Consider the following 23,287-nt stretch of genomic DNA (forward strand, 5'->3'; position numbering starts at 1 on the left):
TATGACATGAGCAAGTTATAAGTGTGAGACATGAAGAATGTTGTGCCAAAAATTTCAGCGTCGTCATGTTCTTTCTGCATAATTCAATTCGAAAGTAATGTGAAAGAGATTAAAGTTGTACTCGCTAACTGTCGTAAGTTTTTACAATTCGCGTACGTTTCAAAAATAAGAACCTTGTGTTCCCCAGTTTCAGTTTCATTTAGCGAAGGAAAAGAAAGAATTATTAAGGATTTCAAAGAAAAAAGTTCCATAGCTCTTTTAATCGAAAGAATCAAGGAGAGAAAAGAAGAGAATTTGATGGAAATGTTTATTTCCTTCATTCCAAATCCTTCTAAATTTGAGAGATTTGGAAGTAAAAGTTTTTTAACACAAATTCTCTTTCACTTTTCCTTCCATTCCCTTCGAACTCAAGAACACCGCCGTAGGTAATTAAATCTTTACATTCCACTCCCACTTTTATCTTCTTAATTCTTAACAAGTATTTTTACCTGTGTGTTGCGGCCGGCACGCAACGGGAAGTCGGTCGGTTTCGTTACGATTCGATACAGTAAAGTTTAGTGCAAAAGTTTCATTACCAAAGTTAAGGGGCTAGAATGAGAGCTGTAAGGCAAAAAAGTAAGCATGTGAAACTAAAACTAATGAGACAAAAAGTATATACGTAAAACTTTTGTGACGAAAGTCTAATGAACCAAAGTTAATAAACAAAGTTGAAAGCCAAAAAATAAATCTAGACATTTGTAACCGATGGGCCACATTGGTGAGGAATTTTCAATGGTTATTATTCAAATGTAGGTAACGTACGTGTTTCACATTAGTTTTCCCGGTGTCACATGATCATTATCAGATTAAGCCTTAAGTCATATTACGATTCCTCAAAGATTGACATATGTGAGTCTACTTAGAGAAGAAGGTTAGAATTTTGTTGCATATAGTGATGACCGCCTACTACGGACAGCTGCGATTGATCTCAGAAATCTGGTTCTTGGTGATCAGAATATTACAATAGAAGGGAGAATCCAATTCGATTAATTGATTTCAACGTTCGATTTTGTACAATCGCTACAAAATCTGGAGATTTTTCTGGCAATACTCCATGATGTTTAATATGAGTTTTGATAAGAAATCTGTCATATGTGATATGAAATATAAACTCTGCTTATCTATAATGTAATCCGTTAATCGATAATTCATTAATCTGTTATATTATATGTTATGAGTATATGTATTTCGGTTTTGGGTGTTTTTGTTATTTGACATCCATTAATCTGTTATGTTGTATTCAAGGCAGCTCTAGATTTGAAAAGTCGAGTTTTCCTTGTTGAATTTGAGAAGTTCCACTCTGAAAAGAAACAAAAATGAGCGACAACGATGAGGAAGAGGTACCAAAACGAGTGAAAGGTAAATCTCGTAAGTCTAAGGCAAAAAAACCTGTAGTTAATTTCATGCAAACGCTCGGGAAAGGAATACCTAAAAAGAGCCGTAAGAAGGCTAACAAGCGTAGGATTTCCGCGGAGGAATCTGACGACTCCGATGAAGAGGAGGAGGGGGAGGAAGAAGTTGAAATGCTTAGCATATCATCCGGGGATGAAGATGCTGCTATTGATTCGAAGGCCGGACCAAATAAGGGGGAAGTTGAGAAACTCCCCGAAGGGGTAGAACCTACTAAATGGAAGCAAGTAAATGAAAATGAGGTACCATATGTAATTCAAATATATATATATATGCTTAACAGTTATAATTAATTTCAAGTCTCTCTTTCTTTAGGGTAAATGTTTATTTTTGGAAATGGTCTTGTTGCAGCTTGCTCAAATGGTGCGTGCGATGAGGGAGTCGAAAGCAGTTCCGGCTCCAGTAGTTGTGGTTCAAAAAATAGAGAGGAAAAAAACACAGGGGCTCAACAATTTACAGTCCTTGCCACGTGGCATGGAGTGCATAGATCCTTTAGGACTCGGGTAGAGCAAATTTCTCTACCTTAATATTATTCCTAGTTTGTGCAGATGCCTGTTTTTTGCTATGGTATTTCAGAATTGGATTTTATTTATCCCAATCTTTTTTGGATTATAGTTCTTGACATTGTCTATCTGCACAGGATATGTTGATTTCATGCTTTTATTAACTAATGTAACTTTTTTCTTTTTGCTAGAATTATAAGCAGCAGAACAATGAGGTTGATTACTGAACGTTCGGCAACTGATCCTTCCACTAATGAAGTAGTGGATGCAGACCTTAGAGGTATTCATCCTCCAAGAAATAGATTTTCATATGAAAGTTCATTGGATCTTCATTTGCTTTTCATTTTTGGTACATCTTGAAGCATTAGTAATATTGTAATAAGTGAAGCATAAGCTCTACCAAGAATCTCGAACACCATATTTTATTGAAAAGTTGAAAGAAGAGAAAGAAAAGGATAAAGTTAACAGGCATTGTTGTTTAGATTTATAGATTACACCGAAAGATATATATTCATTAAATCTTCTTAAAGAATTCTAATCTTGATATGTTTATAGGGTCCTGATTTGGATGTGTTTCTTTGAATGAGAAATTGATGTGAAACAGATAATTATCCCCAGATTCAAGCACAGAAATATGTTTTTTATCATATGCTGTGATTTGTTCACCTATATTAGTGGAAGACTTCTAAGAAACAGTCATAAATTGGAAACAATTAACATGTAACTTAGTGTTGAGAATATTTGGAACCCTTTGACTTAACAATAGAAAGTAGAATCACTTTGCATTTTTGTCATCTTGTATACATTTATGAGAAGTAATATTTTCATGCAGTTTTAGTCAAAATTATGTACTCCTAATACTAATACCGGGTTGTTGCAGAGAGGTTAACGTTTTTCTCGGAGAGGTTTGATCCAGTATTATTCATTAGTCGCATACCCAGTTTACTAGCGCAGCAGACTTGGAGGCTGGCACTGTGGCTTTAAAAACTGACCTCAAAGGATGGACTCAGCAGAGAAAACAACTGGTCAAAGAAAATTTTGACTGCTTTGTCTCTTGCAAAACCACCATTGATGGTAAAAACTTTTAATGGGTTGATTCAGGTTATGTTTTTAGGGTGATAAAAGTTAGCTTCTAATGTATATATTATATAGATATTGAGTCAAAACTCAAAAGAATGGAAGATGATCCTGAAGGTGGAAGCTCTCATTTAGATACTTGTATCCAAGGAATCAATTCAATGGCTAACCGCGCTTTTGAACCACTACTTGAAAGACAGGTTGGTTTAGGCTTAAAGTTATGAAAGATTCATTATTTATATATGATTATAAATAAATCAATGATGATCTTTTTTTAATAAGGCTCAAGCAGAGAAAGTCAGGGCTGTTCAAGGAACGCTTCAGAGGTTCCGCACTTTATTCAATTTACCAAGTACCATCCGTGCAAATATTTGTAAGGGGGAATATGACTTGGCGGTTAGAGAATACAGGAAAGCAAACTCAATTGTTCTTCCTTCTCATGTACATATCCCTTAACTTCTATTTTTTTTTTTTTTTTTTTTTGGAAAATAACAAGTCTTTAATATAATATTCACTGTCATCTTTTGAGCTACATAACTGTTTTACAAAGGCAGGAAACCAAGTATTTTCAAACAGACCGATTAATTTTATAAGTTTCAGGCTGGAATACTAAAACGCGTCATTGAGGAAGTTGAGAAGGTAATGCTTGACTTTAAAGGCATGCTTTACGAGTGGATGGAAGATCCGCATATAGATCTAACAAATGTAAGCCTTCCTTTTGGATTACTCTTTTGGGTTTCATGCATTAACTTTATTAACAAAAAAAACTGTTTTTGGATGATAAACGATTTCACGAGCTACTTATTCTAATAGAATTGTACGCCAATGTATTTTGATGTAAGAATCGGGTCAACTAATGTATCCTATTTAATCAATTCTACTGTCATCTTATGCTAAATGTTTTTAAGATTTTTCCAAGCACTTAGAAATTATAATATTATTATTTTATTCCATGGTTTGAATAATTACTACAACTTTATGTAGCTTGAGAATGCTGTGAGGCTTTTGTTGGAGCTGGAACCCGAGTCGGATCCTGTAAGGCGATATTTCAGCATACAGGTGAGAGGACCGATGATTGGCGATGTGAAATTGAGTTGTTTTAACAAGACAATAGACTAATATCTAAGTAACTTTTGATTATCAGAACTACAGGATTCAGTGTTCACTTGAGAAGTGCACATTAGATCATGAAGCAAGGATGGAAAGCTTGCGAAATAAGTTACAGGAAAGAGCAATGTTAGATGAAAATTGGAAGAAAATCCAGCAAGACCTACATGAATCAGTTAACTTCCTTTTCTATTTCCAAACAACTGCCAATAATTTTGGAGAAATAATATATTAAAGCTTTTTGTTGTGTAGGTGGATGTCGGTATGCTACATTCACAACCAATTGATTCTGGTGCGGAAGAACTCGATGCACTTAGAGGAAGGTATATACGAAGATTAACAGCTGTGATTATCCAACTTATACCACCTTTCTGGAAAGTCGCACTTTTGGTTTCAAGTGGAAAATTTGGAAAGGTAAAAGCTTCAAATCTAAATTATAAATATTGCAACTTTTTTTAAGAAACCAGTTAAGAGGTTGTAAGCATTTGAAAACAGAATAAAAGTGAGGAAAAGGGACAAGGAAGATATTTTGGTCATTCTCTTGAAGTTGTGACTGGAATGATACATGATATTATATCAGCATATGAATCCAAGGTACAAGTTCCTTCTGCAAATCATTGTTTTCTATTTGTATTATGTATGAATCACTTTTTACCAACCAAAACATGTTCAGGTCCAAAGCACACTTCTTGAACTTGAAGAGTCAAATGTTATTTGCCCATATATGACTGATGCATTAATGGATATATCTAAAGCATGTCACACTTTTGATGCAAAAGAAGCAGCACCTACAATCGCAGGTACTTCAACTTTTGCTATTCCACCTTGTCATCCATTAGAGATAAAAACACTCAAGCACTAACGCTAACAACATTTGATGACACCAGTTGAAGCACTGCGGGCGCTTCTGTTCGAGAGCACAAAACTTTATATAATAAAGCTTTGTTCATGGATGAGGGCTTCAATTGATGAGAAATCAAAATATGAATCATGGGTCCCAGTAACTGTTTTAGAAAGGAACAAATCCCCATATGCTATTTCTTCATTACCATTAGAGTTTCGCGAAGTTATGGTGTCAGCAATGGATCGGATTGAAGTGTAAGATCCTATATATTATTGTAGATTTGTAGTCAAAAGCTCACCCAAACATTGTAATTTCTAATACGTGTCAAGATTCTATGTTTTATAAAACAAAATTTTTCGTTTGACAACTTTTCTTGTTTATCGTATTCATGTAGCTTCTAATACGTGTCGAGAGCTTACTTATGATCAGGTCTCTTGGTAACTTTTTTTTTCCAGAATGATTAAGTCGTTAAGAAATGAAGCTACATCTGAAGATACTGTTATGTTACTTCAAGAAGTTCAAGAATCTGTTAAGATTTCATTTTTTAACTGTCTACTTGGTATTGCTGGTATGGAATGAAAAAAGAACATATTTTCAATTGTATTAGTTTCAGTCACTACTTAACATGCTTGCCGTATGTATCAGGCGAAATGGAGCAGATTGGAGGGTAGCTTGGTCAGATTAATAACAATCCATCTGCTGAAAATGGATATTATTCTCATGATGAAGAAAATTTATTTCGCCCGGGAAGTATTACTGATCCGCACCAACAACTGTTGATGGTTTTGAGTAACATTGGATTTTGCAAAGATGATCTTTTTAGTGAAATGTACAATAAGTACAAAGATATTTGTCTCAAGTCCAGGTATGTCAATGGGCACTCTATTTTGGTTCTTTTTCAAAATTGTTAGAACTATAATATGGTTAACGTTAAGAGAAAATTAAGACATGAATATTGGTTTATCAAGAAGCTGCAACATTTGGTGATTGTATTGAACAAGTGAGAACTGAAAAAGATTGAGATAAAACACAAATTGTATTGCAAATCCGAAACAATGATAATCGTTATCTGCAAGGGGTTCTAGATTGATCTATATATATACAATACGTATTCGTTGTGATTGAATAGACACACCGATTCACACTAAACGCATACTAGGTGACGTTAAACAAACTGCATACTGGCCAACTCTAAATGACAGTGTTTAAAGTTATAAATACAATAATACCCTTGCTACATAATTAATAATACACACATATAATAACACATTTTTCCTAAGTTAAATTATGATTAGATTCCAATTCATCCACTTAATCATAAATTTATCATAGGCCTTCATTGATCATTAATTGACAGCTTTTTTTTCTTTGTTTCAAGATGTGTGATACGAACCTGGTTATTCAAGTTCCCACTTAAACCTAATTGACCAAAATATTGTAAGAAGACGAGTGGGAGAGATATCTTTCATTTCGATGAGAGAGCAATCCTCCAACGATAACAAGAAATCATAGTCCTCAATACAACAAGTACAAAAGTTTTGGAGTTTAGGAATTTTAAAAATATTGATAACAATTAGTGTATTTATATAACAGTTTGTGTATTTATAACAAAAGCCTAGCAATGATTTATCTTGTAAATAAGCCCTGTGTTGGTGTGCATGTGTGTGTCGCGCGTGTGCAATATTTATAGATATATAGTTAAAATACATTAGTTCTTACAGCGGAAGGGAAGATGATGATGATAAGGACAAAGAAGAACTGACCGAGTGTTTTACTGCTGCTGAAGAGAAAGTCCTTTCAGAGTATACATTTGCAAAGGTATATGACTATTGGTGCATGTGTGATTCAACTCAGAATCTAATTAATTAGCAACTTTTAAGTGCATTGAGTTCTATATAATTTGGTAGAGGTGTCAAAATGTGCGGGTCAGGTAAAATGTCAAAGGTTGGGTTGGATTTGAATGGCTTAATTACTTTCTTCTAAAAAACGTTTTACCGACCAAAAAGTTTTTAATCCATGAAACCTCCTAAATCTTTGTATATTAAAAGTTGATTATATTTAATAACATGAATACTTGACAAAAGCTGTTTCTAACTACCTGAAACCAAATAGATATGTGGCTGGACAATTAGTGTTGACCCGTACTATTAGCTTTAAGGCGGCAATGTAATCGCGAAGGCCTCATGACATGGTGTAGGTTGATAATATGTGGTTGTTACGTTATCATAGGCACATTATGTTAGAAGCGGTGCTACGAACTACTTGTTAGATGCTGGACTACAATGGGGAGGAGCACCTGCAGTAAAAGTGAGCAACATATATTTGCTTCCTTAATCTTTATTAGTTATTAGTTATTCTTATACAGCTAGCTAGTAACAATTGAATGCTTCATTTATGTTATGTGCCATGCAGGGTGTACGTGACCCGGCTGTGGAATTAATGCATACTCTTGTCACTGTCCATGCCGAGGTATATTCTCTTCTATGTTAACATGCTATCACTCGTATTGTTTTACCGTTAAATGTAGCCTGAAGACCTATTTTGTGGCTAATTACATATGAATGTTTGAAGGTGTTTGCTGGCTGTGAACCCTTGCTTGATAAGACCCTTGGGGTTCTTGTGGAAGGTCTAATTGACACGCTACTCAGTCTTTTCCATGAACATAAAGACACTAACCTTAAGTCATTGGACGCAAATGGTTACTGCCAGCTCATGCTTGAGGTGAATCAACCTTATTTTTATGTAATTTCATTTTGTTGACATTATGTTCTGTCATTTATATTTCCTTGATTGATAAATAGAGCTATACATTGTATCACAGTAGAAGAAATGATAATTAATGTGTGTATGTGTGTGCGCGCGCAGCTTGAATACTTTGAAACGATATTAAATCAGTATTTCACGACTGGTGCGGGTGAATCTCTCAAGTCATTACAAGGGATTTTATTGGAGAAAGCCACTGAGAGCTGCTCACAGATAAGTGATGATGATGACAAACAAGGGGGGGCTATATCACCAGATGACCTCATAGTAAGAACTGTTTTTTACCTCTCTTAATAGTTTGACTTTTATCAAATGGCATAACATTCCATGATGCTATATATAATGAACATGAAAAATCATATGATTAGAATGTTTTTTATTGTTGGTGTATGCAGCACCGAGCTGCTACAATCTGAGCTTGAGAGGACTAGGATCAACACTGCATGTTTTATGGAGTCATTTCCATTAGAGTTTGCTCCGGAATCAGTCAAAGTTGCGTACGCTTTGTTTAGAGGGTCAATGGATGCTTCTGGTGGGTTATTCATGGCCGCACAAGGTGTCGGGTCAGCACAAAGATGGAGATGATTTTTGCATAAAACAAATAACACATGAGGTTATTGATATTTTTGTATCTTAGTTGTCTCTATAATATCTCCCGATTTTTATGTTATTCAATATCAAAATCTACATTTATGTTCACCTAATTCCTGGAGTATTTGTACTCACCACGCTGCTTATACAGGACCATAGTTGTGTTGCACACATCATTAACTTGGTTGTGCGAGACGGACTTAAAAGAACGGAGGATACTAAAGAAACTATTAAACAAACTTGGTTGGGACCCCCTTGGACTTATAAAATGTTTGAAATCGCTTTTTACGACAAAATGAAACTTTACAAATGTTTCATGGCCTTTCTTTCTTCATTAACCAAGATTTCAACTGGGTTGAGACAATTTCTCAACTTATCATGTCCGAGTTGTGCCCGTTCATTGTCTCCAAATCCAAATATTAGGCCTTGGTTCGTGACTACAACCGAGTGATATAAACCTATGCTTACTTGAGATATATGATGATCTTTTAGACTATAAAGCATGCTCGGCTTCAACACTTTTTCAGATAAACCTCGGTCTGGAAACCCTAGACTCCCAAAACCCGTCCATCCAAATCCATATAAACATCCATTATCCATCAACACGAATGTCTTCCTCTTGCTTGCACAAACCTATAATCATAACAATAAAACATGTTCTAATCCGAACCAAATTTGATCATTTTTTTAAACGACCTGTTTCGATTCATACCCATTTGTGCAAAACCCATTCAGGCCCGAACCAAAATGATCATTTTTAAAATGGCCCGTTATGACGCCCGAACCGAAATGATCATTTTTAAAATGGCCGTTATGACGCGAACCAAATTTACCATTTTTCTATAACAAACCATTTCGACCATACCCATCTGTGCACAACTCGTTCATCCCCGAAAAAAAAATTACCAAGTTTTAGAACAACCCATTTTGGCCCGTGCACATTTTGCAAAACTCGTTCAGACCCAAACCAAAATGACCATTTTTAAATCAGCCCGCTTCGCTCTGTACCCGTTTTGCAAAAATATCTCATAAATCCTTGTGATTACAGTACAAACAGTCATCGATTTACGAACCTGAACAGCAATGTGAGTATCGAGACTCGTAACAAGCTCAGGGATCGTTTTATCAATCTCATCACCATGACCAAGTGCACCACAATACCCCTTCCCCCATGTGTAAACCTGAAATCCAGTTATAAAACGGTAAATCCAAAATTAAAACACGATGGCCCGTGTTTTAAAAATCGTGGTTCAAACTTACCAATCCATTAGAATCAAGTGCAACCGCGTGTTCATCACCAGCAGACACACGGACCACATGAACCCCTTTTCTCCTGAACCACTGCACCGGTCTAGGTTTGGGTTCATTTCGCGGCTCACCATGACCGAGACATAAATGGGTTCCAGACCCAAACTAGTAAATGGTTCCATCTCTGGTGACTGCAAGTGCATAGCTTGGACCAGCAGCAATTTGTACAACCGGACCGACTGTCACAAGTGGTTCCACAAGTTTTGGTGTTGGTCTGTCCATGGTGTCACCATGGCCTAGTTGACCGTGCCCACCGGTCCCCCAGGTGTATACTTGACCGCCTTTTGTTAGAAACATGGTAAAGTTAACCCCTGTAGCAACCTGAAACATGTATGGTTTATGCATTAAAAATACTACTTTGCATGTAAACAAACATATACATAAAATGTAACATTCGTCATTTTCGGTCCTTTTTTGTATTTGTATTTGTATTTGTATCAAAACCCGACCCGATTTGTAAACCAAATCTTTCACTAATATAAAATGTTGGATTTTTATGTTTCATAATCATCTCTTACCTTTTGGATTTGTTACTAGATTGTATTATTTAAACCTTTTTTTTTTTAAAAAAAAAAACACATGCAAGAATTGATATAAAACAAGGAAAACAAGTTTGACTCCTTCCCTATATAAACAACCCCATCCTCTTCATTATTCTTTGCTCATTCATCTTCTTTCTCTCCCAAATAAAGTTCATATCTCTAACCTCTAAGGTTCTTAATAATCAAGCAATAACCTTCTTTAATTCTTGTTTGTTACTTATTAATTCATATCTTGTGGCACAACATATATATAATATGCACCCCTTGTTTCCTTCGGCTTTCATCTTCTTCGGGAGGTGATATGCTACAAGGCAAGGCTACATGGAGAACTCTTTGTAGTTCTTGTTTATACTATTTTCCTTTAATGCTTTCCTAGTCTTGTTCATATTGTAAGTAGTTTAGCTTTTAATTCATGTTTAAAGAGTTTCATGGTATTGGTTATGAAGTCACTGGTCTCGGTTTTATCCCGAGATTAGACCCGAATCAAGACCGAATCTAGACCAAACTCTTGTTTACTAGTCTTGTTTATACTATTTCCCTTTAATGCTTTTGTTTATATTGTAAGTAGTTTAGTTTTAATTCATGTTTAAAGAGTTCCATGGTGTTGGGTATGAAGTCACTAGTCTCGGTTTCATCCCGAGATTAGACCCGAATCAAGACCGAACCAAGACCGAACTCTTGTTTACTAGCTTTTGTTTTAAATAGTTTTGTTTACTAGTTTTGTTTAAAATAGTTAAATAAACATGTTTATGAAAGATTTGAACCTTGTAACTTCTAAAACCATTTTGATAGTTCTATGGTATTTGGGTATGTGGCAACCATCCTCGGTATCATTCCGAGTCAAGGACCGAACCAAAACCGAACTAAACCGAGTTCACTTGCCTAAGACACACAAGTGTGTTTTTGGCCATCGAAACTCATCTTTTCTTCAAGAATGTATTTTAAACTAATTTTAAGTATTTTATCAACTTACTTGGTGTGTCGGTATCCAACTTGATCTTATAACAAGCTTGGACCGGTGATACCAAATACACACTTAACGGACGTTAAGGTTCTTCATAATAGAACTATATACTTGGTTAAGTCTTTCGATTTTATTGAGTTACCTCAAAACATTTTGGAAAGTTAACTTTGAGTTTAGTTAATTATCTAGACCCAAGTTAACAAATCCGAACACTCGATTAAAACCTTGTTTTGGTGTTCATATACCCAAAGGGTCTTGCATTAGTGCATTATAACCCACATAAGTTACTTAACATAGGTTGAGTAATAATTATGAATGAAATACCAAGACCCGGTTTCGAGTAAACTTACTTTTTAAAACATGTCTTTAATTTCCCAAGTATTTACACTTTTAAACCATAAACTTCATTTATTTACTTTACTTGTCATATTTTATTTTAAACCCTTCTAAGACTACCTACTAACTTAAGACCCGTTTAATCTAGGTCTTGCTCGTTAAACCCGATCTCCGATTATTCACGAATCAATCTTTCAAGTTACTTAGTTAACGTGAGTACATTTCATCCCCCGTTTTCACTTTTATCTTTTGGGGGTAACATGCATACTTATTCAAACAAAATTGATTTATATTATACTCATTTCTTAAACCACAAACTTTAGGGTATATGATGCTAGAATACTTGCTCTATTGTGTGTTATATGTCTCATATGCTTTACTTGCACGAGTGTTTATTTTTATGTTGTTGTTGAGCCTCATTAAGTATGATCATACGCTCCCCTAACTACTTAGTCTTGTGCTAGTAGAATAGGGCCTCATTATCCAAGTATGTCGGTATTCTTACCGATTAGAAAGGATCCTCATTTACATATGTTTTATATACCATGATTGATGCTTTTATTTATAGTCTCATATACGTTTGTGGATTTCACTCATATTATATATACTCAAAACTATGAGATTGCTCACCAACATACGTGTTGACAAATGTTATTTTATGCATGTTACAGGTTTGATTATTACTTGAGTTGGAGTTTGAAGACGTCATTCTATTTTGATACCGCTAGGTTATTAGAAGAATGAACAATATCTATTTCTTATGTTTTGATGTTATTTGTATGAACAATATGTGTTACTTTGGTGATTGAATGAAATTAATGAGTTGATTAAATATTGTCACTTTAATAGTGTCTTGTGTATTTGTCCAATCACGTTGCACCCCGGCATGTTCCGCCGCCTTTGGTCGGGGTGTGACATAAAACATAACAAAATATAGGGATTCTTTCTATAATGCTAAGCCATATAACAATTATTGTACATGTTGATTATATACCTGTTTGCAAGGGACTTCTTTTAATGCTTCAACAAGCCTAGGCTTGAATATTGGCCGCTTCGTATCACTATGTCCACAACAGAAAGACGAATTATCCCCACACGTGAAAACCTATACACATTCATAACCAAAAATCAAAATTCTTATGTTTCATAAGTTCACAATAACACAATTCTAATAATAATAATAATAATCAAAAACCATCAAACCTCTCCTAACTGAGTGACAAAAGCAGCATGATTATGTGAGGCTGAAACATGTGTCACACGCGCACGAGATGGGAACTTAATCGGAGTAAACGCTACACGTTGTGTTGTGTTGGGACCGTGACCAAGAACACCACATAAACTCGAACCACATGAGTAAACAATTGAATCTTTAACTAGTAATGTGTGATACCTTCCACTTTTAACTTGCATCTTCAACCAATCATGCAAAATTAACAACCAATTAGACTAGGTACGTTAATCATGTTTATTATTTGGGTCAGGTTATTCGGGTTTTTGTGTATCATATTGTATCTAAAAACCGATCTGAATCACAATCGATTCGTCAGGTTTGGGTAGTTCGGTTATCGTGCTCGTCGGGTCGGATAATTTTAGTTTGGACATTTGTTACTTATAAAAAATTTTGGTTTACACTACAAAATTAATATTACAAGACAAAAACATAACCCTCATGTTATTTTTTATGTTTGAAGGTGTAACCGATACCCGACCCTAATAACAAGCGGTTTAACCAATTTCCGTGTACTCGGTTATGAAAATCGGCCTCAATAAATTAGACACCAAAATGAAAAACAAAACCTGAAACAATACATACATTGCCTGGATTGGTTTGAACCATATCTGAAGACTGGTGGACTGACTGCAAGAATCTTAAAACCCGTTTCCAATTATGACTACACCGAGTCAAAAGCTGTTGTTGAGCTCTGTGGTTTAAGGAACTGTAAACAGGGTGTGAGTTGCAAAGATGGAAAGCCGCGGAGTCAACCAAAGACTTTGACTTTTGAAAAACCGGTTCATGGGTGGTTCGAAATAATGTGGAATTGGTTAGCTCCAGACACACGAGATCCGCACCGTCCAATCGACCACCGGATGTTAATATTTCAAGGATCAAGTGTGAGGGTAAGTCGTTAATTGTAGTTGGTGTTAATGGATTCTCCATGATAATTGGTTCGAATTGTGGGTGAAATTGATGGGAGTGTGGAGGTTTATTAATGGCTGCCGGCTTGATGGGATTGGTGGAAATCGGCAGACTAAACTATTCCGTCGTGTCCACGTGGAGGGGTGTGACGTAAAATAATATGTGGAAAGTGGGGTCGGTAGACTACCAAACCAAACTCCATAGGCGGTTTTGTTGGTTGTTTTAATTTTAAATACTACTACGTGTTAATGTGTAATAGGTAAATGTTTATAAGATGAAAGTGAGTGTAACTAGTGTTTTAATAACCAGTACGTATCTCATGGAATTTTTGGGCAGTTTGCTAAAACATCATAACGTCGGGTTTTTTTTAATACCGGTTTCAAACTCAAAAGGTTTTTGATATTCTTTTGTGGTTCATATTTTTTAAAAATGACTTTTAACCTACCGGATAAATTTGAAACGAATAAACACAGTAAGTGACGATTCGTTATCAACTAATTTTGTATCCTGCAAATGTAAGGTTGGTTTCTTTACGTCTTTTGTAATTGATTAATTTCGTATACAAAGTGCAAACTCCCTATTTGACTCGATCATTTTTCATGTGTGATGTTTACTTTTTTAAGTTATTTTTTAGGTATTACAGGGTAAATTATTCAACCCATTTGAACCTCCGGGTACATCCCGGCTTAACCGGTTGTACCATTTTAAACCAAATATGGTACGAGTAAAAAACCAGTTTTTAAAACGTTGAGTGTAAATCACTCTGATTATAGAAAAATTATTATACATCTATTGGTCTGATTCATGAGGATGGTTTGTTTGTTTATTTATTCATCTAAAATTAATTAATTTACTTCAACTTTCATTATATTTAATTATTATTAACGAATTTAAAGTTTATTATTTCATGTTGGTTTATTCCTTACCTCTACAAACGGCGTGTTCATTTGAAAATTAAAATCCCTCCCACCTAATGTGATTGCCTGCTGCACGTCAAACCAAGTGCAACATGAATCAACACTCCATGGTTCCCACACGTATATGCCTCGGCAAACCACACCGCAATGACTAGATGGTGAAAAATAAACTACACAATATACCACAACGATAGAAGAGATTATAGACAAGGACCAGACATACGTTCATGGAAAGTATATTCGGAGCGATAAGATGACAGATTTATTAAATGCATATACAAGTATTTAAAAGAAAATGATAATAGTTAATTTAAAAGTTCGTAACAAAAACCAATACATCAACAATACGCCTCTCCAAAACCAAAATTCTCACATCAGTGGTACACCACTTCAATCAAATCAACATGCATTCAATAGCCACCGAGTTTAAAACCAACATACAAAAACATTGTCTTTTTCTAAACTCGGTTGCCAAACTATACCAAGGTCTTGTTAACTATAACTCAAAGCAAATGGCGGGAACCAATACAAGCAAACATTCAAAATTCCGGCCTTCTTTGTAAAAATCAATGCATGTGCATAGAAGAAAAAACTAGTACCGAACAATATCTTTGAGACACTCGTAGAAATGTGAAATTTTAATCGTTTCCTTGCCTGAGTAAATTGCTTCTGCACTTCCACCAGATTCACCTTGTGCCGCCATCTCTACCACCATATAGAGCCTCTTGATTGGCATCTACACCGCCACCACCACAAATTAAATTATATATACAACAATTTGCAAACCATGAATTGTAACTTGACCAATCACAATTTGCCATGTTCTTTTTGTTTCAGTTTCACCATTAATATATCTTTAACCCATTTAATTCATTTATATATAATTTTTATTTCTCTAATAACTATTCTTATTTAATTTTTTTTTAAATAAACCCAAAATTTATAGAAAACAGAGTTGTATGCAAAATAAGGTGTTTGTTTTTCATGTCATAAATGACTTTCGAACATGCTTTGATAGGTCATATTGTATATGAGCATTTAGGTTTACCAAAGAAAGCGGTTCTATGGTAATTGAAGCAAAAATAGTTGAAGGAGCTTAAGAATCTTACATCATTCAAAGCCTCGGCTGCAGCATCAACGTCATCATCAGAGAACACCTTAAGTTGTTGCAACACCTGAAAACACAAATATTGAAAATAGATCAAACATTAAATGCATCAAAACGGAATTTAACATTGAAACTTGCCTTTTTAGCATCCTCGGTCTTCAATGTAGGAACATGGTAAGTGACAGAGAAAGCATCACAAATACCAACCGACTCCAAAAAGGACACCTCGCTTGTTGTTCCAATCACCAACATATTTTTACCCTGAATGTTTTAATAACAAAATACATAAAAATCTATGTTTTCTTGTGTTTCGTTCACGCGTTATTATAAATATACCAGAAATAACAAGGAACATATTAGATACCTTTGGAGGAAGTCGTTTAAGGAGGACCATCAATGTCTGAGATATCAAGTTTGAAAAACGAGGTCCGATTGCAACATATTCAAGCAATCTGCAATAATGAAATAAAAAGAAATAGATTAGTTAACAACCGCTAGAAATGTCATTGGAACATTATTAACAAGTGAATTAGTTACCTTTCAATATCATCAAGAACAATTATGCTCAGGCTTGACTTATAAGCATCCTCAAATACCTTGACGATTTTTGCACATTTACTGGCTTCACTGAGTCCAATCATCGATTCAGCAGAAATCTACAATTGCCAAAAATTTGCTTATTTCATATAAATGATATGCAATGAATAAACTACTTTAAGTTCCAAAAAAAAAACTTACAATCTTGACATATGGAAAATCACTACCAATACCAACAGTAGCCGCCATTGCAGTCTTACCACTGCGAATAGCCAAATACGTTAAAAAAAGTTATGAGCCTATGAGAGATGGATAATATTAAAATTAATTACTATAAAAAGTTAAAAGACATAATTACCTGCCACTTGGACCTTCTAGAAGAACTGTGACAAGTGGACTACCCCTGCTAACTTTAACTTGTTCTGCTAATAACATAGTTCTTTTAAAGATATGATCATGTCGTTGACCACAGTCAACTATTCCATTGAGCCTGCATCAAATCAAAAAAAAGATTAATATAAATTTTGGTCATCATTAACAAAGTCAAGATTCTTATTTACTCATAAAGTGAAAAGGTCAATATTATTTTGACCTGCAGCGTTCAAGGTCGTCTGTGGAAGCACCGAATGAAGGAACAACTTCATGAAGAGCATTCAAAAAATCATCCATGGTGACTTTAATGCTCTCCTCATCGATTGTTTTAGTTAAATCATCAAGGCTGAGCTGGAGATTGAGAGCGTAAGAAACCGCACTTTTCACAACACCTTCAAGTTCTGCTCCACTGTAGTTCTTTGTTCGTGCAGCTATATCAATAATTATTAAAGTTAATCAAACCGTAACATGATTTTTCAATAATATGAATAAAATTGAGTGAAAAATATACCGAGCTCTTGTAGGTTAATATCTGGAGATAAAAAGGAATTCTCTTTCATCTTATTTGTATGAATTTGAAGAATTTGAAAACGACCGTTTTCATCTGGAAGGCTGATTTCCACCTGGACTTCTAAACGACCAGGCCTACGCAAGTTATAGAAAAAATGGTTAGTGAAAGATTAATACTAATGAACGACAGTTAATACCTTATAAGAGATCATTAGGCCTGTAAACAAACCGAACGAACATAAACCGGGCATGTTCTTGTTCTTTCGTTTGACTTTAACAGAACAAACAATGGAACACATGGTTAAACAAGCGAGGTTTTCTTGTTTGTATTCATTTAATAAGAAAATGAGCGTGTTCATGTTCGTAAATGCTCGTTTTTTAAAAGTATATACTGTTCGTGTTCGTCCGGTTAACTTTAACCAAACAAATGATCGAACACAAACAATTGAACGAACAGGGTTTTCCTGTTCATGTCCGTTCGTTAAAAAAATCAATGTGTTCGTGTTCATTTAAGAGTATAAACGAACGGTGCACGAACATAACTTACATAGATGAACGAACATAACATATTAAAAGTAAACGTGAACATCAATCTGTTAGGTCAATAAAGTTAACAAAACTATACCTAAATTGTAATAGGCCTAAAAGTTTATATGAATATATATAAAGTTATAAACAAGCAAACTTAGCCAAATGTGAACTAACAAACATAGATGAATCATGAATGTAAACGGATGTAAATGAACAAAGTAAACGAATGTTCACCAACGAGAACTGTGTTCATGTCCGTTCATTTAACCACATGAACAAAAAGTTTGTTCATGTTCATTTGTTTTTAAAAAACGAACAAGAACAAACTTCCCGCCAAACGGTTCACCGAATGTTCGATTCGTTTACAGGCCTTCAGAGAATGGACTCACCTCAAAAGAGCTTCATCAAGTAAATCCTTTCTATTTGTCATTCCAATGAGTAACACATTGTTTAAAGCTTCCACACCGTCTATCTAATAATAATATTAACATATTTTCCAAACTCAGTTTCTTATATCGATTGTCAAATAGTTCTTTATAAATTCCAACCTTTGTAAGAAGCTGATTGACAATGCTATCGTGCACTCCTGTACCGTCCCTAGTTGAACCTCTAGACTGCAGTTGTGAAAAGAACGCAGGTTACAAAAGGAAGAGAGAATTACTGATAGGCCTGTAACAAACTGCGCATAAACAAAGCATGTTCGTTCGTTCGTTTAGCGTTACCCGAACAAACGATCCAACACGACCAATTAAACGAACAGGGTTTTCCTGTTCATGTTCGCCCACTAAATGAACTCAAATTTTAGTTCATGTCAGTTCGTTCATTAACAAAACGAACTTCCCACCGAACTAAACAAATAGTTCGATGAACGCTCGGTTTGTTAACAGGCCTCATTACTGAATATTTGGAAATGAATTTACCTTACAAATAGCATCGATTTCATCAAAAATGATGACATGTAAGTCACTTTGATCCCCTGCAATAATTTGAACAAAGAGTATATAAGAAGTTAAGAACCAAAACAAAATTTGTTTTAGATTCTAGAATCTTATCAGTCTACTGTTCTACCTCGTGTTCTTTGATCTTGTTCAGAATCAGCAAACAAGTCTCTTACATTCTTTTCAGTTTCACCAACGAATTTACTCAGTACTTCGGGTCCGTTTACAATCTGGTTTGTAGAATTGACCAAAAAAGTCAATATAAGAAGTCATGAGTATTATGTAAAATCATATCATGTGTTCTTTACAACAGATGGAACTATGACCATCACACAATGGGCGTTTGTAGGAACCTAATGACTGGTTAGGTGTCGTTTGTCACAGAAGCCAGTGTTGCCACAGATTTCCCATGAGCATCCATGGAATATGAGACCGTGGTGAAGAAATAATACAAAAGAACTTGAAACAGAAATCCTCTATATTTTTTATGCTTTTAACGAACATAAACATTTATAATGCAAGAACAAACAAATATCGCCTCTGATGATTTTGTAATATTTGATTTTCTTTAACTTTCGATTTATGTAATATTATTTTGTAAGCATCAGTAAAAATGACAAACCAATATAAAATGTGTATTTTATATTATAAATAATTGGTAAATAGAGGACTAAGTTGTAAATCGTCTGAGGTACCCAAAATATCAGTACACCCTCCGTCCTTATCTAACTACATAACTTATTAAACTAAAATACACAGCATGTAGATAAAAATAGTCTGGTTATGGAAATAAATGTAAAAGGTGGTGATGATGGGGAAACGGGAGGATGTTTGTGAAGGATGGTGGATTGGTTGGGAAAAGGATGTTTTTGAAGGATGGATGCATTGGCGATGTGGCGCGTTTGTGGGTGTTTGTTTGAGTCTAAGAGCCAAATTAATTACTTTAAACTTCTTCCTTAAATGCCATTGTGGATGGCAATAGCTTTAAATATATATCTGATATGACATAAAAACATAAAAAGACCAATAATTGCATACCTTTGGATCCTTCCCATTTAACATCTTCCCAATCTGGCGAGCCATTAGAGTCTTGCCAGTGCCAGGTGGACCATATAGCAGCATTCCCTTAACATGCTTTACTCCCAATCTGATACATAAAGATTCCCATTTCATTGATAGAATGAAAAAAGTTAGTAAATTATTAACTGTTATATATTATGACACAAAGATAGGACATTACTTGCTTGCCACATGGGGAGGGAAAACCCGAGAGGCGAAAGCTCTTCTAAAAATATCTGCAAACTCATTGCTCAGACCACCAATACCAAGTGTTTGAAGGTTAAACTCTTTGTGCTTAAATATGTTGCTGCTAGCCGCCTCACGTTGATTAACAATCTGCACATAAAGGAAAAACTTACAGAACTGAAAAATGAAAAAACAAAACACAAATGCAAACAATTGGAAAATGAAAACCTTTATTCCACTAGAATTGGAGGCCTCAAACACAATGTATGAATCTTCAGAAAGCATGCCTCTTTCGATGGCTGATTTTTCCTGCCCTTCAACCGCAACCTGAGTGACTGTGAAGATATAACCATTGCCATGATACTCAAAAGTTACCCTTTGACCTGATGTCAAAATCTGCATTGTATAACAAATATGTGTATAGCAACATTGGTGTCTTACCGTCATTACAATCATCAAGATGCACAACGCATAATGTCAACGAGGCATACCTGGTTTACGAATCTTTTTTTAAGCTGTTGAGCTAAAAGGACTGCATCAACCTGCAAACACAATATATTCAAAACCGAAGACGGTGTGCCGGTAAAAAGCATGTAATTAAGCTAACATTCATAACATACCTGCTCTTCTTTATTCCCTTTTTTCACAAACTCCAACTCGAGAGTAAGCAACGCAACGTTAAAATCCTCTGGTGGAATAAACCTAAAATGATTGTGGCAGAAATGATCAGTGAGAGAACAAACAGAAACCTAGCCAATACATTAATTAAGTAAATATATTAATATAACTAGAGTAGAAACCTGGTAACAGATATTGAATCTCCAGTAGAAACCCTAGCATGACGTCGTTGGATGGCATTAAGTGCAATTTGTCCATTTTGTATGGTATCATACGCAGTTTATCTCAGTTAAGTGTAACAATAAAATGATATATTAAGAGATCAATTAAAACATATAAATAAATAATAACAGTTTGCAAATTATTAAAATAGGTGTAAAGGATATGCTATAGAGAGAACGAAGACGTCACCAACGAGAGCAAAAGCGAGATTGGATCCAGGCAGGGGGAATTGACGGAGATCGGACGACGAACAATAGGCGCAATTGGTGTATGCCAGATCTTTCGCCGGCGTATTTGTTACGGTCATCGTCAATGATGACGCCATTGTTGAAACAGATGAATCGAATCACAGGGCAATGTTAATAATGTTAAGAGAGAAATGGAAATGAAATGAAATGGTGTAATTAGTTGTAAATCGATTTCGTAGGATCGATTGTTGACGGGGCCAATAAAGACCCGCCGGACTCGAACCTTCGCACCACCTCCTCGTTTTATTATTGTATTTGTATTGTTCTTTAATGAGAGTATATTACAAAAGTTATCCCTCAAACTATGCTACTTCGTGCTCATGCACATATGTCTTCTTTATGGCTCAACAATCTGTGTTTGTATAACCATGTTGGTCGAATTGTAAGCCTATAAAACTTTCCTTTTAGTTTAGTTGGGGTTCTCTTATTACATAAAACACATATGGTTGGTTTTCTGTTCATGTTGTACAAACGATCATAAATACTTGAACCGTCATACACCATCCTACCTACCTAAATGCAATGGCCACATCACTATCTATGTCTTCATTACGTTGTACAAACGATCCTAAATACTTGAACTTGGTTGACTATTGAACCGCATGGCCTTTGAGCTTGATGTGTACATCATCATCATCATTTATCCCGTTGAAGTCATAGTAGAGGTATTTAATCTCAGAGTGACTATTTTTATTTAAAAACAGAATTATATTCAAAATAGAATATTACTTTTGGTATTGTGAGTTGTACGAGTGTTGTGACGAAACAAACCGATTCCAACGAAATAGTACGAGTGCCAATATCGATATTATTGGAATCGGCATACCTTTTTATGGTTTTTGTACCTGTATATAATTTTTCTCGACATTTTGCTATAAAATTTTTTGAAACGGGGTTGTATTTTAAATAGAGTTTTGTGATAAACCCGATTACGATCGAGCAATATCAACATTGCCATCGGTATTATCTGAACCGTTATTCGTACCAGTATCTATTTATATAGTTTGTAATCGATGTAAGACATATTTCAATATTCTTTTGTGCGTATCAAGACTTTAGCCTTTAAGTTTTCTATTTAATTTTTTATAACACGTATCGATATCGTAATACATCAAGCTGATTATAACCGAGTTTTTGTTGCATTACACGGGAGAATCATACTAGTGAGTTAACTTTCACGATCAAAGGTCTTCTTGCGAATGACATTAAAGTATTTGAAAATATATTATGCCCCCTAGCATCCTCATGCGATTGTGCCCTGATGGAAAATAACAAGTAAAAACTATATAAACAGTATTATAACAACGTGTGTTCTTCGCATACACCACATAGAAATCACCTGTCAAACATCTTGCGCAAACCGACATGATATAAACGTGTGTTCCACCGTCTCCTACACCTCCCCACATCATTATAACAGTATTATGATAATGTTAACATTTGTGGAGGCAGGGCCGTCTCCAAGAATCTTTAAAAATTCGAGGACCCGGGGCTAGTAAAAAATGGGCCTCTAATTTATATACTCATTAACTCCTATATAAAAGGTAAATAATACGACGATAATTATAATAGACATAAACAAAACAAAAGTGTAGTAGCAAAATAGTTTAATTTAAGCAATTCCTGTTAAAAAATAATCACAAAAATCCAAACATTTATCTATCCAGCCATGAGGTAAATCAGCAGCGACAAACGAATGTTGTAATTATCTTTTCATTTTTGGTTTTAAATCAAAAAGCCTTTTTCTTTAAATATATATAAAAGAAGATGATACAACTATTAACACGAGTTATAATAAGAAATTAAACTTATGAGGCGATATTAATGAAATGGAAAAAGTAATGGCTCTTCATCATTTTTTAGTTTAGATTGAACATGGGACCTAAAATTTAATGAGATCTAGAGTTACTTTAAACAAATAGAAACAAAAAAATAAAGAAAATAAATGATAGGAGCAAGATTTGAAGTCGGGTATGACATATTGTAACTTAAGGATTTGTATATTATATATATATATGAATGTTGGAATTTTTTGTGGGTCTGGTGTTGTAGCCCTCTCTGCCCTCCCTATGGGCCGGGCCTGTGTGGAGGTAGAGTACTAAACCCAGATACGACTGTTACTTATTATGTTACGTGTTGTATTTATTACATTATTATTGTATACTAACCAAGGCCCATTGGGCTGGGGTTGTGGAGGTAACACCTAATCGGGCTTGGCCCAATAAAGTTTGGGTTTTATGATGGTGACCATGAGGTTCTCTACCTAAGGATGTTCATCTTAATTTTGGAGGGACCCTTTCCCGACAACGAACCACGCCTTAATCTTCATGGTTTCATGTATAGATCTGTGTTTTTTTTTAGTGTCATACGCGAGATCCAGTTCTGATTTCTTTAGATATGAGTTCATTTGAACAATA

At 35.0% G+C, this 23,287-nt stretch overlaps 1 protein-coding gene and 2 pseudogenes across 2 annotated transcripts; 1 reads left to right on the plus strand and 2 right to left on the minus strand.

Moving 5' to 3' along the window:
• Positions 1 to 1,261: 1,261 nt before the first annotated feature.
• On the plus strand, positions 1,262 to 8,365 carry LOC143553049 (exocyst complex component SEC5A-like; annotated as a pseudogene).
• A 272-nt stretch (positions 8,366 to 8,637) lies between these two features.
• Positions 8,638 to 13,800, minus strand: LOC143553050 (ultraviolet-B receptor UVR8-like; annotated as a pseudogene). The gene is made up of 6 exons (XR_013138764.1): positions 13,301 to 13,800; positions 12,688 to 12,897; positions 12,479 to 12,589; positions 9,595 to 9,963; positions 9,408 to 9,515; positions 8,638 to 8,967 (listed from the first exon to the last, which is right to left on the minus strand). The product of XR_013138764.1 is annotated as an ultraviolet-B receptor UVR8-like (transcript).
• Positions 13,801 to 14,786: 986 nt separating this feature from the next.
• On the minus strand, positions 14,787 to 20,987 carry LOC143553074 (vesicle-fusing ATPase-like). Its single transcript, XM_077043137.1, has 20 exons — positions 20,787 to 20,987; positions 20,583 to 20,678; positions 20,403 to 20,484; positions 20,274 to 20,324; positions 20,011 to 20,178; positions 19,778 to 19,932; positions 19,576 to 19,684; positions 18,668 to 18,767; positions 18,520 to 18,575; positions 18,148 to 18,213; positions 17,989 to 18,071; positions 17,070 to 17,203; positions 16,779 to 16,989; positions 16,545 to 16,676; positions 16,388 to 16,448; positions 16,187 to 16,305; positions 16,014 to 16,101; positions 15,788 to 15,910; positions 15,651 to 15,716; positions 14,787 to 15,277 (listed from the first exon to the last, which is right to left on the minus strand). Exons 1-20 carry the CDS (start codon positions 20,945 to 20,947, stop codon positions 15,134 to 15,136), a joined length of 2,205 nt encoding a protein of 734 aa, XP_076899252.1. The 5' UTR covers positions 20,948 to 20,987; the 3' UTR covers positions 14,787 to 15,133.
• Between the last annotated feature and the right edge of the window lie 2,300 nt (positions 20,988 to 23,287).

This window comes from Bidens hawaiensis, unplaced genomic scaffold, assembly GCF_021521415.1.
Source record: "Bidens hawaiensis isolate Kalapana, Puna unplaced genomic scaffold, B.hawaiensis_p1.1 tig00017140_1, whole genome shotgun sequence".
Classification (NCBI taxonomy): Eukaryota; Viridiplantae; Streptophyta; class Magnoliopsida; order Asterales; family Asteraceae; genus Bidens; species Bidens hawaiensis.

Excerpts from the sequence above, each read along its gene's own strand:
- LOC143553074 (XM_077043137.1), bottom strand. The coding sequence starts at position 20,947 with ATGGCGTCATCATTGACGATGACCGTAACAAATACGCCGGCGAAAGAT. Across the intron at positions 20,485-20,582 it reads GATTCAATATCTGTTACCAG|GTTTATTCCACCAGAGGATT; the intron begins GTTTCTACTCTA and ends CAATCATTTTAG. Across the intron at positions 16,990-17,069 it reads TATTAACCTACAAGAGCTCG|CTGCACGAACAAAGAACTAC; the intron begins GTATATTTTTCA and ends TTATTGATATAG.